The following is a 16,461-nucleotide window of genomic DNA, read 5'->3' on the forward strand; positions in this document are numbered from 1 at the left end:
AGTGAAACAACATATTTAAGCATTTAATTAAAGAATTCTGATGTAACAAAAAAAAACTTGTAAATCATCAGAGCTCGGTTATTCATTTATGAAATACCTCATTTGTTCTTTTCTTCAGAAAGAAACTTTTTCAAACATATCTCGCAAATTAAAACTTGAAAATTTTCTAGCTCTATTTCCAATCCTTTTAAGAAATTGATACTAGCATGAGCCAAAACTGTCTGTGTGTTATAGATATTACAGTTCTACTCACTTGGGGGAGAATAAAGTGTAAAGATTCTTTATTTTTTTTTTACATAAAAGAGTAGTTAATATTTTGTATTTGATAAAGCCTACTGGTTTTCTTTTCAAAGCTACAATCTGAAAATGACATTTAGTCTAAAAGATTACTTATTATGAGAACATTAAAAACTTTAGTATCAAAGACTATATCTGGACAAACACAACTGGCAACAGTTATGTCTGCATAATAACTCATTATTTTTACGAAGTATAAATGACTAAAAAAACGTTGATATTTATTGTGATACACTCGTAGCCCAAATTCTGGTATATTGTAGTTTTTTATTATACCTTTTCATGCCTTTCTTTTTTCATCTAATTTTGAGAAAAATAATGTAAAATACCTATAATTTGGTGAATGGTAAAAGCTAATTAAAAGTAAATATAGTGTGTATTCTCTCTATTCCAATCATAATCATCAAAGTTACCAGTTAATTCCAACTATTACATTTTATCCCTTATTTACGTCTTTATACATCAATTTGACTTTTACTCAAAAGAAGGCTTAAAAGTATCACAAAAACTTAGGATGCTTATAGTGTGATTGATTGTATACTAAACTTAAAACCTATGAGGATAGCCCAGTCCTTATGCCATTCTTTTGAAACTTCTTTCAACTACTTTTTTAAGTAAATAGTAAAAGTAGAAAGTGAAAGATCACAAAGGGAAGAGGATTACCATGGGATAAAAAGTCAGCTGCACATAGCCTGAAAGGGAGCATTACATGCCACATAACAATGAAGGGCCCTGACCGAACACAGAAGCCTATCCGGATCCAGTCTAGGGCAAAAGTGGGAAACAAAATAAAAGGATGAACAACTCTACCAAGCTTCCGAGGCCTTAGGGAACAATCAGGATAAAGGAGAAGATAGGTATGGTAATAAAGGGTACGTGAAATGTTAATGACATACAAATCTGACCTATGACATCCACAGGCTAAGAGAAGGAGGAAATATGTTTGAAGGGACAGATTAAACAAGGGAAGTGATTCAAATGGAAGTAAAGTAATGGCATGAAGAACCACATTAATGTCCCAATTTGGAAGGGTTGGACGTCTGGGGGGTCAATGTATCCAGAACACGTGAGCATGGTATGATCAGGGTAAATAAAAACCTTACAGTATTGGAAAAAACACAAGTTATGAGATAGGGCTGCCCAATATCTGGAAAGCAAGGAGACCAACGGCCCATGATTGAAGGGCCAGGTGAGAAATTCTGTCACATGAGCCACAGAAGGCTTATTGGCAGGAAACCCCCTGTTAGCAAAGCAACAGCAGAATACTTTCTACTTGCACTGGTATACTTCCATGGAAGATGGCTGTATAGAACGAGCTAACAAGAAGGCAACTCAATGTGTGGAATTGAATCATCTCACCAAGAACAGGACAAAAGCCAGGGGTGGAGATCGAGATTTATGAAGTAGGTAGGGACAAGTGGTGATAGGAACAGACATTGTAGCTTTGGAAACCAAGGTTGAGCTGGCCAATAGAAAGTAATCAGGAGGACCCAACAATGAGTGGAGTGGACAAGAGAAATCACCCGAATAATTAATCGGATTGGAGGGTACTCATAAAGATATTTGTGTGGTCAATCCTGGCTGAAGACTGACTACCAAAGCCTGTGGATGTGGTACTGGTGACCAAAAAAGGGGCATCTTGGTATTGAGGCCTATGATAAATGCATTCAATTGGGGAAAACCCCACCAATGGCAATGATCCCTGAAAACAAATGTATCTAACATCCACTTTGTTGGATATATTTGGTTGGGGCACGACAGACGATCCGCGATGAGATTGAAAGCACCCAGCACATGACATGCGATTAGGTGATTGTGATGTGCATGGGCCCCGTATAATACACCCAACATCCAAAAACATAGTGGTGGTGGAAGAGAGTTCAGAGCAAGGTTCCATTGTTCATGAAGCGCCCACTGAAGGGATCTTATATGGGCATGATCTATAAGGACTAGTGCAGTCATTGAGGACCACATCCACAAAAGTGATAAAACCCAAGAGGGCATTGTGAACCAAAAGTTCCATCGAACAAAGATGTAAAGGAGTAGGCAGAGCACAAATGATATTCGTGTTGAAAAAGACCCCTAAATGGACTACATATTGAGTGGCTCGAAGGAATGACTTCTCTAATTTGATCAACCAGCCCATTGAGCCACCACAGAAAGGAGTTGGTGAGTGTGAGTGGCCGATTCCTGAAAGAGGCAGTCGTCTATGTAATAATAAAATCGCATCTCCAGAGCCTGGAGATGCTGTGCAGAAGCTCGAACTATGTGACAAAACATATAAAGAGCCGAGGCAAGTCTGAAGGGGGGTGCCCAAAAATTGGTAAACCACCCCAAGATGGACAAACTGAAGGTAAAGTCAAAACTGATGAGCAATTGGGATGTGGAGGTAAGCATTGGAGACATCTATCTTCACCATCCACAACCCTGGAGAAAACGCCCGTCTCAGGGTCAAAAAAAGACTATGGTAAACTTCCAGAGTACGATGAAGCAGTTGAGGTGAGATAAATCGATGACCGACCGCCAATTCCCGGTTTTATTGGGGACACCAAAGAGATGGGAACAAAAACTCGTTGCAAAGAGATGCCAGCGAGGAAAAAACTAATAGATGATCTTCCACCGGACTAGAATCCACAGAGTAGTCACGGAGGTTGCATCATCAAGGAAATCGATGAGAAGAAGTACCCCCAATCAGAAGGGCTGGGAGGATGAAAGATGGGAATAAGTGGCATATGCAGCCAAGACAAATTGGCTACAAAAGTCATAAGGGCTGATTGCTGGTGGACTGGTGTCACCAAAGGCTTGATAGTTTCTGAGACTGTATCAAAGACATAATGTTTCAGAAAAGGTGCAAGACACAAATCCCTGAAATAGGTTGAGGGTAAATTGACCTGAGCTAAAACTGCATCCCGACCTATAAGGTCCCAACAACAAAGAAACCACGTATGTAATGACAGAGATGACGAAAAAATGCGGGCTGAAGTGGAGAAGAAAAGTGTAAGGGTATCTGCAGAAAACCACTCAGGATTTCTGTCTCTGATAGGAGATGTATGGAAGAGAGATATCATAAAAGGTTGGTGAGGGTAAGACGTAGGCGAGAATATTGGGCATAGGTAAGACTGATATTATATTCGGGAGACACCCCCCATCCCCTCCCATATAGGCAATAATGAACCTAACAACTGCTGATCTAAAAACGGATAGTCTTCATGATGATAAGAAGGGGTGAACTGATCCCATCATTTAGTTGCGAAACAAATTGATCTGCATGCACTCGAATATCGGGGGAGGGAGTAAAACCCAAAAAGGCTTAGGAAGCTTGTTCACATGACAAGGAAAGACGAAGGGAATAAGAGATAGGAAAAAACATCACAAACCTGAGACAAAATCCATAAAGACCAAATTTAGCCTAGGTGATTCTTCAGGCTGTAAATGAGAAGAAACAGCAAACTCAGGAGGCGGGAAAAGATGGTCCAGTTTCTCGTCATCCTGAACAGCCCCCCAGTGGCACAGCCCATTGTTTAGCTTTGTGCTTAATTTACAAACAAACAAACATTCTAAACAAGATGAGCCGACTCAGAAAGAGCCTGGGTGATGTCAGGGGACAAAGGTTGACCCATGTAGTGCTCAGTCTCCTGACCTATATAATCAGAGAGATTCACTTTCAGGTCGCCCGCACCTTAGGCGTGGTGGTGTAACATGAACTTCGTAATTCATAGCACAAGAAAAGGTTCACAAAAGTCGAATGCCGAAATAGAGCAACAAGAAGGAATTGGTATAAAAATAAAGTCAAAAGGAATTACTTCGTGTGAAATAATATTTGTTTATTACATTAAAAGCACTAGGCACACAAAAGAGTACATCTTAACTCAAACAATGTCATTAGAGGAGTGTAGAGGGAGTCACATGCGTCACGTAAGCATATCATGCTACTGATGGTTAAGACATGATGCATGAGAAGGGTTAAATATTAGACTTCAAATATATTGCAAGAAGAGGGTGTATTTAAGTATTCAAGTTTTAGGCATTAGACAAAGTTATTGGAAGTTGTTGCCAAAAATGTGGTATTTTCAGGTGAGCTAAAAATACTTTTGAGTTTTGTTTAAGAAGCCCACCAAATATGAGATTGAAACAGTATAAAGTATTGCAGAACAGTGTTGAACTAGGTGGCTGAGCTAAAGTTAAGGAATAATAAGCAGACTGGGCACAAAGTGTGATACCCAATAAAAACTTTCAATGGTTACAGCAGTGTAACATGCGTTAACACGTGTCTGGTCATTATCATTCCACGTTTGTAAGGCCGTGATCTTGAGATATTACCTATACAACCAGTGAAGGGCATCACTCTAGATATCCTGAAACAAGGTTACTTTAAGCAATGTTCTCCACAGGTATTACCTACTTTGAAATAATAAAGGAACAATGGTAACTTAAAACAAAATTTACCTTAACGATTTTTCTATAAGTTCCTAAGAAGACAAACTACTTTATATCAAGTCATTTCTAACTATCTGGAGATACTCTGATTTTGCATGATAATAACTGTATGATTATACTGACACAAAATACTTCTGTTCAGGCAAACACTTTCCTGCATAGCCATATTATTTTTACTCCAAAAAACGAAACAATTTAGAATGCCAGAAATTTTCAAATGAATGTTAGAAATAATACCTCTTGACTTAATTGTGAAAATAAATATTATAAACAATATTTCATGACTTAATTGTGAAACTACATACACTGAAAAGATGTGAGTTAATTTCGTACACGGAAATTTTATCTTTGAAGTGATGCTGAATTTCTAAACTGACAGTTTTGTGCAAAGAAATGAAAAGGTTGGACACGATGTGTAACATTTTGTTGATGGTACCTCTGCAATTGGCCTGGAGCTCAACCCTTGGCAGTCTCTGGGCATTTTGTTGATGGTACCTCAGCAATTGGCCTGGAGCTCAACCCTTGGCAGTTTCTGGGCATTTTGTTGATGGTACCTCAGCAATTCCAAAATAGAAACACCTTGCTTTGTCTCCATAGTGTAGAGAGTGGTGGGATCTGCCTTCAATGTTGAGGTTCCCTTATTAATGGCAAAAACTCTCAATGGTAGTGGTGGAAGAAATGAGTTGGCTGGCTCATCCGCAATCCCATTGTGGTGGTGGCAGCGTCAGTGCTAGTGGCTGAAGCCTCAGCGGCAGCCACTGTCTTCTGGGAACCCATCCTATTCTGATCTTCTTGAAGTCTGTTGGACCCTCGAGAGGACCCAAGCCCCAAAAATGTTTTCTTAGGTTTTGTGATGTAGTCTATGACTCAGAGTAGCAAATACATATGATAATGCTTATGAGTGGTGATGTTGCACCAGTTATGGGACATTTCAAAAGCAGATTCCATTTCTTTTTGGCTGACATTAGCTCTTCCCAGGCTGGCATCAGTAGAGGTGATGTGGTTAGTTGCTGGGCCACTTAAAGGCTCAGCTGCTCCAGGGTCAGTGGATGGCCATTGAAGTTGTTGTTTCGGTGAAGAATGCATACAGATGAGGCTTTTCTTCTGCAGATTCTAATACTGCGTTTGGGGGCTGCTCATCCCATGGGAACTTCAGAGCAGCCTGATATTGGCTGTAGCAAGCTCTCCCATTTTCAATGCCAGCAATGTATCTTCATTCACGAGCCCAGGTCAGTTCCTAAAGTCCTAGGCTGAACAGCATAGTCTGTTCCTACACTGTAGAAGAAGTTCTGGGCATACAGATTTTCACCATATTAGTAGTCCATGATGCAGGTTAGAGAACCTTGTTAATTGAATTATTAACAAGGCAGGATAACCACTGGCTAGTTAAGAAAAAAAGTGAAAGTTGTCAAAAATTTATCTTGAATGGCGAAAGTACAGAGTGAAAACATAAGATCAGGTGAATTCCTATTGGTCAAAGTTTAGCTAGGTTTATAGAGTCAAAAAAGTCATAACTATTTCATCACCATCTACTCAAAAGAGAACAAGAAATGTTGCAAATCAAAGAAACTTTATTGATTAAACATTTAAACCTAGACATCAATGATGCATCTTTATCTTCTCTAATATGCCCAGAGTCCTCGTTGAATCATTGTATGATAGTTTTGTCAATAATGTATAGACACAGCTTATTGACAGGCTCCATCCTCTTCTGTATGCCACACATCCATCGTAACTCATACAACAATGGACCAGTCTGATGGAGTATGAGGCAAAGACATGTCCATCCAAATTCGTGCTACTAGCATGTACTAGAGCCATATCCAATCTCCACAGTGGAACATGGCTCCTATACTTTCTCTGTATTTGAAGGGCATTTCCCATTTATTTATAGGTGAATTTGTGTGCATTAACTAATCCAGACCTTAACCACTCTGTTGATGGAGGACAATTCATCATTGCAACATGGAATAGTCTCCCATCTGAAAAAAAGGAAATTTAGCAGGCAACCTGTACATCTATGTTCATTTGCTTTGTACACCATCATAACAAACAACATGTGTTCGTCCAATTGATTTGGCTGGGATTAACAAACCTGGCAAGCATATGCTTCGTAGTTTGTACTACCCATTCTGTTAAACCATCTAACTTGGAGTAATAAGGCAAAGTGTGAATTTTCACCACACCTAACACTTTCCACTAATCAGAGAATAACTGGCTGTTGAAATAATCTCTCTGAGCCACGTGGTCCTACCAACACATCAAGTAATAATTGCTTCAATGTATTGACCCATGGATAACCCTTGGTCCAATTTGTGAAGTAGTTAATGTTGACGACTTTGTACTGATGACATCTCCCAGTGTCCAAGAGTGGACCAGTGATATCCAGAAGAGATCCAATAATTGTTGGTTCAAGTTTACTGCCTCAGCCATGTCTTTTTCTGTATAGCACATACCATACAGTACTCACAACAGTGCCAACCATCTTGGCTCAAATGCATCTAGAAGAACTACCATTGAATGTTAGTGCAAGTGTGAGCAATTCCTTGGTACCCTCTATTCGTTGTATTATGTAATATCTGTAAAATATTTTGCTTTAGAGCTCTTAGGACCACTAACTACATCACAGTCTGAAAATCACAGCTTGGTGGTTCAGGGTAATGTTACATCATACCTTACTGCACTCGTAACTGACCATACATGTGCCACAGATTAATGTATATCATGAAATGTTCCCCCTGTTTGTGCTGGTTAGGTTTCACTTTGCTGCACAGCAAGTATATCCATGCTAGATCTGTGTCCTTCAGCTGCTCTTCCCAGAAAAAGTTTGATAGTGGTACCAATCAACTAGTGGATTCTCCTACTGCATGGATTGATGTTGCTGTTGTAGAAACTGTTTCAACTCTCACACATTGTCCAGAATCTGGACCTTCCATAATCGGAGAAGGTCTCATCATGAGGTGAGACTGTTTATCCCCATTTCAAGGTCGTGTGCCCAAGTAATGCACCACAATAAAGTCAACGGTGCTGCTATCTTGGAGGAATTGCACAATCCATTAGTATTACAATGTAAAATCAAGGAAACTGAAGAATTTTCACTTGATTACTAGTTCAGATCATACTCTTACCACTGCTACTTTACCATGATATGTAGAAACTTCACCTTACCTATGATGTGACTGAGCACATTTTCCTCATTTCAGCTTGTAATGGAACTACTAAGTTTGAAATGCTTACTATGTTATGTCATACAGCCATGGACTCGATACATGCCAGCCATCTCATTTTTGTCGATTGTGGTGAATGTTCTGATTCGCACATGTGCTGCCTCATCACCAGCTCATGTGATGAATTAGGTTTAAGTTATTAAACTTTCCATTAGGGAACACTTGTACATAAAAGCTGTTACAGGGGTCGACGGGGTTGTTGCCTGAGTGTTGATGTTATTATGTGCATTTTGGCATGTAACGTATAGTCATTATTAAAACTTGTTTTCTTTATTACATTTTGTCATTAAAGTTAAACCACATTGTAACACATAAAAGCTGTTACAGGGGTCGACGGGGTTGTTGCCTGAGTGTTGATGTTATTATGTGCATTTTGGCATGTAACGTATAGTCATTATTAAAACTTGTTTTCCTTATTACGTTTTGTCATTAAAGTTAAACCACATTGTAACTTCCCTGAGTGTTTAGTGGAATATACAACGAGAGAGCAATCACAAGTTTCAAGCTTGCTTCAGAGTTGGTAAGATTAAATAGACATTTTGATGCCATGATCACAGGATTTTGTTGTGGAATATTTTGTTTTTCCTAATGATTTATGCGAGTTTAAAAGAATGCTTTTTACTGAAAGTATTCACGACCTAGAGGGAGAGTTTCAAACTGAAATGAGATGATTATATGAAAGAGATGTCAAGTCTAAAAGAAGATCTCTCTGAGAAATAGGACTTTTGCTGGCATTGTGCCTTTCCCTTTGTGGAGATAAATGAATGTATTGGACTAGTTAAAAGATTCCAACTGGTTAAACACTTTAGATTTGGCCTCTAGATATTGGCAAGTCGATTTGTATGACCAGAGCAGACTTAAGACAGCTTTTAGCATGAGTAATGGCTTATATGAATTACTTATCATGCAACTCAGCCTGTGTAGTGGGATATAACACAACTTAGAGAATAACTGACTGTTTAATCAGCTCCCTGATCCATGTAGAATTCTTCTGATGCTTCAAACCATGCTATCCAATACTCTGCCAACACATCAACTAATGACTGTGCCACTATACCCACATGAGCTAATTATATGCTAAAAGCTCACAAATACAGATACTGCATGACAAAGAAAGACCTCCCACAGTCTTTGTGAAATACTACTGCCACTACTTCTATGGTAGGAGGTTTACTGTTTGGCTGGATAATGCTTCTTTAAAGTGACTAACAAACATTACAAATCCAGAAGTGATGATAGCATATCGGATAAGAATGTTGCAGGAATTTGACTGTGTCATCGTTTATTGCGCAGGCCCAAATATCAAAATGCATTCGACTGTCTCGCCAATGGTGAGGTCTTGTCTGTTTATGGATGTCCTAGACACTGTGTGGGAGTTGAAATCTAGAAGATTTTGCTGGTGGATGGATGCCACTAATAATACTTTAGGAGTTCCAGGAAGAGCAAATGAAGGACCCCAACATATTGTGGGTGATTCTTACCATGCAACAAGGTAAAACCTGACCAGCACCAAAAATGAAGAGAATGATGAATGCACATAATCTGTGGGAATTGTCTAGTCAGTTAAAACTAAAGGAAGGTGTTCTGTATTGCCACTATAACTCACTAAGCCATGGTTTTCTAATTGTACTAGAGCTAATGGTTCCCAGAGTTCTATAGTAAGAAATTCTCTAGACTTTACATAGCAAAATTAGTGGAAAACAGCAAGGTATTACCTGTACTTGTGTTAAAATTCGAAGATGGTTCTTCTGACTGCATTCAAGTTGAAATGTTTACAATGATTTGAGTAGTGATAGAGTATATTGTCCAGAGAAGGAACCAGCCAAGACAAGGTAAAATCTCGTCTAAGTATAGAAGGTGGGAGTGGCATCTGTCAGGAGTTAGCAAAATTTATTTCCTAAGGAATTTGAAAGAAAGATATGTAAACAGAGAAATTAATCTAGTTTCTTATTAAGCATAGAAGTACGTGGAGAAGTATTCAAGTTAAAGAAACAAAAAATTAAGATTTGTAAACACTTGTGCATTACGTGGCAATAAAACTGAAGTTTAAGATTTATTTTGCATGTTGCTTTTGAAATAAATGAATTAAAACTTAAATAATACAAAACTTTGAATTATAATGTACACCATAATGTTAATTTCATTTACATAGATTGATAGTTAAGTTGTTTAATTACATTTTGAATGTAACTCAATAAAATATTGTGACATTTGCACAAAATGGTATACTCGTACGCGTAGAGTTAATGGTTTCCTGTCAACTAACTCAATTAGGGTCCTATGTGGTTATATTTAATTCTAACATTTCTTACTTAACGGGAAGATTGGATTTATCCATAGTGACTAGCACCAACCACATGCTTGCCATTTTCATTCAACAAAGAGGAGGCTGTAATCAACATCAAACACACCCATCATCTACATTCTTGCACAACCTGCAGCATTAAAACAACTTATTTCATGGGCAGAACATGTATTATATCCTTAAAGCACAAAAGTAGTTAGAAAAAAGGGAACTCGGTGCTTTTCTAGGCTTCGTGTTTTGCATAAACTGCATAGATTGAGAATAAATGAAAATGCTTGAAAATTTCTACATTAAAATGAAAAGGTAGAAAGTGCATAGTATGAACACACACCACAAAATCATCTCAAAAAGTTTTTACCCATATTTGCTTCTGATGCTGAAAAAGCCTGAACTGTTTTGTGAAGTCTTGTAAATGTTTTCGTTTCTTTGTTCAGCCTGATAATTATGCATGTACATTATAAGTTAATTAGTTATACAGTTCTCAGTTTATTTCAAAATAAAGTTATTTTAACTTTCTTTTACTAACTGCATTTGTGGTATTTTAATATGAACTGATTTTACTACAGCTATTGCATAGTTAGATCCTCTTATAACAGCAGATTTGACAAAGGAATAAAGGGAGTAGTTTGTGTTTGAAAACTTGATTGAGTTTGCTTATGTATGAGAAATAATGAGACTGGACAAGTTTTAAAAATGGGCAATCTATATTATTATCAAACAAAAGTAAAATGCAGTTTATGTACTTACGTAGACAAAAAACAAACAACAACAATTGTTTCTATTTCATCATGATTAGGTATCTTTCTCTTTCAAAATAGATCCCCACAGAACTAAAACATGATGACCTTAAAGTATGGCATTTTCTTGATAAAATTATAATACATCTGAACCAAGAATACTCACTTTAATTCAACAAGTAAACTCAGTTTCTTTGTCCAGTCAACAGTGCCATCTCATAATCCTTGTTTTCTCACAGCACTGGTCGGCTGTAACATAAAGATATCATCAATTCGACCCGCAAAGGTTATTACAGTCGCTGATGCTTTAAACATGAGTGCTATGTTACTAAACATCCATTTGGGCAAAACAGACATTATCTACTATAGAGAACAAATAAAAAGTAATTAGAATAAGGCAAGTACAATGTTTTTCGTACTATGTGTTTATGTTAAACTGTATACACATTAAATAAACGAATATTTAAACAAATTCTATATAGTTAAAAGCAGGAAAAACCATATGATTATCTACATATCACGCAGTTTATTTCATTTAGTTTTAATTTAAATACAAGTTATTTTATTTCATTCAGTTTACTTCATCAAGTCTTCCAACAACTCAACAGTTTTTTCTGCTGGATGATCATCCATTGTTCTGCTCATTCTTCACTTCTTCTTTTTTTTTTCAATAATGCGTTCATTTTTGTTCTACCTTTTCATCATGTCGTATCTAATAAATCAGTAATTTTTTTCTTCCAAGTACTAAAATACACGAACCTTTGGTTGATGCGAAGATCAGACAACTGTGTTCTTGGTCTATCTTGAATCGTACAACATCATACAGATAATAACTAATGTCACTAGCCACTGAGTTAAGACGGTTTCACCCCTCATTCGTAACTCCAGACAAGAACGAATTGAAAGAATATGACTAAGCTTCATATAATGGTCGAGTGTGTATTATATGTAAGGTGTTTTGATATGTCTTTGTCTAACCATGGTGATTTTATATTTATTTGTATGAGTAGGCTTCCATGAACAATAAGTGAATTTTATTAATAGAAAATAAATTGGGTAACTAGAGTAGTTGATATTTCAAGGTTTTTTCGGCAGCAGTTGGTTAGTTGTTAAATGAACTGTACTATATACCTCACAGAGATTATTCTAAAGACAATTTCATGCTCATTTTTATGAGTCTGTACACTTTGTTTTAAATATTATTGTCGGCCTCTACTATTATCACAGTTTTCTAACTGAAATACTAGATGACACTGCGAAGTACGTTTTGTCGAGTCATGTGCTAAACTCAAAATGATGATAAAAGTTGGTAAGTATTGATCAGAAAAAGGTGTATAGCTGATTGGGATATATTGTACTGTTTATTGTTAATTCTGTGTTTTAAAATTTTCAAGTGTGAATAACTTGCTTCGTTATATAAAGGTGAACAATATTCGGAAAAGGTTAAATTATACGACAACGTTAATAATATTATTAGTAATTTTAGTTTTACTACTTGCTATTATTGTAATAATAGTATTGCGTAATGCTAGTAGAAGTACTATTACTGAGTATTATTAATATAGTATTAGTAACTATTACCGAATATTACTATTATTAGTCATAGTGTTAACGTTATTGTTTTTTATAATAGTAATAGAGTAGTACTTGACTAACGCTAATTTTTAACCATTAGTAAAACTAATAGTGTATTTGTAGGTCAACTGAAAGTCAGACGTTACAAAACACAACTGTCACTAGTGCCTCTTGTATCACACCATCTCGTATGGTATCTATGACTAAATCACCTAGCTCCATAAAGGATAATTTTTAAATTGCATGTATATTGTAGTATTACACTGTCATCAGCATTTTGATTTGTAGGTGGCCAGTTATGCAAATCATAATTTAGACGTAAGTTATTAGAGACACTCGTGGAAGAGATTTTTGCACCAATCAACCGAACCTTTGTCTAAATTTTAGTAAGTAACAAATGCTAAGTCTAGAATTAGTGGAAATGGAAGGTACTTTGGCATTAGTGCAAAAATTGCATCCATTGTTTTTATGTACACATTGTATAATTATTTATTTATTTTCCTGGTATAAATGCAATTCTAATGTGTACTAGTTCAATACAGACAATAGTTGTGATTTGTAGACTTTCCTGACATAAGTGCTACAAGAATAAGTTCTCTCTGTAAGGTGTTGGTTAGACCTCATTAGATATATCTGAAATCTTTTTTCATAAAATAATGCATAATGAACTTTTCATTTGCACAAAATACATGAAGGGGTAGTGTGCTGCAGACATATAAACGGACCTTATTGGTAGGACCCAGGCAGTTGTATCAGTATTTAAGAAGCCCTTCAGCTTGGAAATAATCAACAGCAGAATATCTTGTATGAAAATCTCATTAAATTTTATTTTGTAGGACTTTGAAGTAACATAAGGAAATTGTGGAGAGTTTTGGGGGGAAAAATTAATAACATTTGATTATTATATTTCAATATTAGAACAAAATTATGTATTTTATGAAGGCCACAAAATACTCACTCTCAAACACAGAAAATACAGTATATCTACAGTAAGTTAGTATCCCAGCAAACCCATCAAAATTGTGAAATCTCTATTAATATTTGGTCATAATTTTCCTTTGCATTATTCTCTTCTATATTTAAGCACAAAACTGATACAGAAAACAAAGGGACACACACACATAGTCCTGCAAATACACTTGTGTAAAATTTAGTTTTGTGCCACTTTTGAGGCAACATATCTACTAATTCATGAGAAATGAACATTATTTTTTTAATCTCTCTTCGGTGAAACTCGCAAAGACTAATATCATAGTTGTCAAACACGGAGATTATTATACTTGTGCACTAACTTAAAATCCAACCCACTGCTTGTTGCGATTATTTTTTTTTCCTATAACAAAAGTTCATTGTGAGCTAATTAGCTGTATCTCCAGATTATGGGTCTTTTATTGATGGGGATAATCAAAAACTACCCTGGTACCTATGTAATTATATTTAAAAAATCAGTCCTAAACCCAGCTTTTAAACAGATTACAAAGTTTATAATTGAACAAAATATGATAATATTTCACCATACATATATTCTCTTTGTACAAATTTGTTTATTTCTTACAATCTGTTACAGAGGAGAGGTCATCCTATATTAAAAGGGTAGGTGAGCTTAGGTTTAAAATTTGTAAATATTATTACACAAGCATTAGGTTTAGACTTTCGTTATCCTAACTAATCATTGTGAAGATATAACTAATAATGGCAGTGTAACATATGGATGCTCCTACTGAAGGAAAAAAAAATGTCTGAAAAACTCCACAAATAGTATCAAAATATTGGTTATTTTCTTTCCATAGTTATCAGAATTTCATGTAATTTTGGTCTCAACATTTGGAATCTACTTACAAACATAAAAAATTTTGATCTTCGTGTTCCGATACAAGAAATTATTTTTTTGCAGCAAGGAGATCAATGGGTTTTTCTCTCTCTAGTGGGATATTAAGTTGTTGAATAGGGTTCAGTGAAGAGCTACCAGATATTTCAGGTGTGGAGGGGTTACTCTGTTGGGATAGGTTAGTATCCTGACATGTTATTGATGGAGATAAGGGTTCAAGGGAGGGTATGATAGAGGAATATAGAGGATATATAGATATAGAGGATATCTGGAATCCAGATATCCAGATGATATCTTAAAAATATATTGCAGACAGTAAGACTAGAGGACACAGTTTAATACTTAACTCACGTGGTATTGCAGACAGTAAGACTAGAGGACACAGTTTAAGACTTAACTCACGTGGTATTGCAGACAGTAAGACTAGAGGACACAGTTTAAGACTTAACTCACGTGATATTGCAGACAGTAAGACTAGAGGACACAGTTTAATACTTAACTCACGTGGTTATTGTTAGTTTGGGGAAATACATGATTTGTAAGTGGACTAGTCTTTACATTATATTTACTGAATAATAGAAAAAAGCATATCTAACAATAGAAACCCTTGTAATAATGTCTGTAAAAACATCCTAAAATTATCTTGTCTTTACTAGTGACAAAAAATTACTGTCTCAATGACTTGAATGACTGTTATCTAACAATAGAAACCCTTATAATAATGCCTGTAGAAACATCCTAAAATTCTGTTGTCTTTACTAATCACAAAAAAGTACTGTCTCAATGACTTGAATGTCTCTTATCTAACAATAGAAACCCTTATAATAATGTCTGTAAAAACATCCTAAAATTCTGTTGTCTTTACTAATGACAAAAAAGTACTGTCTCAATGACTTGAATGACTCTTATCTAACAATAGAAACCCTTATAATAATGTCTGTAAAAACATCCTAAAATTCTGTTGTCTTTATTAATGACAAAAAAGTACTGTCTCAATGACTTGAGTGACTCTTCCACCACTATGCCAAGATCCTTTTTTTTCAGTCAAAATATTGAACATGTTTCCATCTATATTAAGCATGTGATCCAGATCAAAATAACCCACTTACTCTAATTAAAGATCATTTGCCATATATTTTGCCCAATTTACAAATTGATCCAAGTCATATTCTCAATACATTTATAAATACCTGATATTTTAATGTTATCAGTAAACTTTACTAAATATGTTCCTATCAATATCATTAATCTAAATAAACAAAAGGCCTATCAATGATTCCTAATGTACACCACTAGTAACTTTAGTGATTGGAATTCATTAATAACTACTATTTTTTTACCTAACCTCTTTCAGTTCTGTTAATTAGTCTCTCCCCAACATCCATTAATATGATTTTCTTAGCTAATGTTCTGTGTAGCATCTTATCAGAAACCTTTGAAAATCTAAGTATACCAAAGCCATGCCCTTTCTGTAGTCCTTCTTCACTAGGTGAAAATTTTGCCTTGCTAATTGTTTACAGTGATGGGTAAAGTTCTGAAAATATTTACTTGAGTAAAAGTACCTGTTGTTGATGACTACTTAAGTAAAAGTAAAAAGTACCGAATACATATATATATATTTTGCTACAAGACTGAGACCAACTGACTAATATTTTTTATAGTTAAAGTTTGGAGAAACCCACTAAATGTATTTTTGTAAGTGAGGATTTGAATTGATGAATTTGACTATTGTCTTCAGCTTTTATTATTATACATTTTGATTGAAGTTGTAATGTTTAATTTTTTTTCTTAGGTCCACGATTTGTAGCTGCTTTATCTGGAATACTGTGTTCTTTACCATCACGCTGTGTAGTCATGGTAAGCCTACTACTTATGCAGTATATATAAAATATATATTGTTGAATACAAAAAGATTACACATAATGTTAATAATAATGAAGGGGTTACATTTTCTATATAATCACTCACATATTTCAGGATTTCAACTTAAAGGAGCAACCACATTCAATAGTGTATAACTACATATATATATATATATATATATATATATATATA

The 16,461-nt window shown here is 35.6% G+C and overlaps 1 protein-coding gene across 4 annotated transcripts in view; it reads left to right on the forward strand.

The window, feature by feature from the left end:
- Positions 1–9,613: 9,613 nt before the first annotated feature.
- Positions 9,614–16,461, forward strand: part of LOC106470024 (glutathione peroxidase-like) — an 18,628-nt gene continuing 11,780 nt past the window's right edge. The window contains exons 1-2 of one of the 4 annotated variants that reach the window (XM_022398573.1): positions 9,614–9,619; positions 16,199–16,263. In XM_022398573.1, the coding sequence (XP_022254281.1) occupies positions 16,261–16,263 (3 nt within the window). In that variant the 5' untranslated portion in view covers positions 9,614–9,619; positions 16,199–16,260. Of the gene's footprint in view, positions 9,620–12,220; positions 12,426–12,840; positions 12,965–16,198; positions 16,264–16,461 lie in introns of those variants that run through there. The other 3 variants (XM_013930545.2, XM_013930546.2, XM_013930548.2) reach the window with 3 other exon arrangements.

This window comes from Limulus polyphemus, unplaced genomic scaffold (genome assembly GCF_000517525.1).
Source record: "Limulus polyphemus unplaced genomic scaffold, Limulus_polyphemus-2.1.2 Scaffold3778, whole genome shotgun sequence".
In the NCBI taxonomy this organism is placed as follows: Eukaryota; Metazoa; Arthropoda; class Merostomata; order Xiphosura; family Limulidae; genus Limulus; species Limulus polyphemus.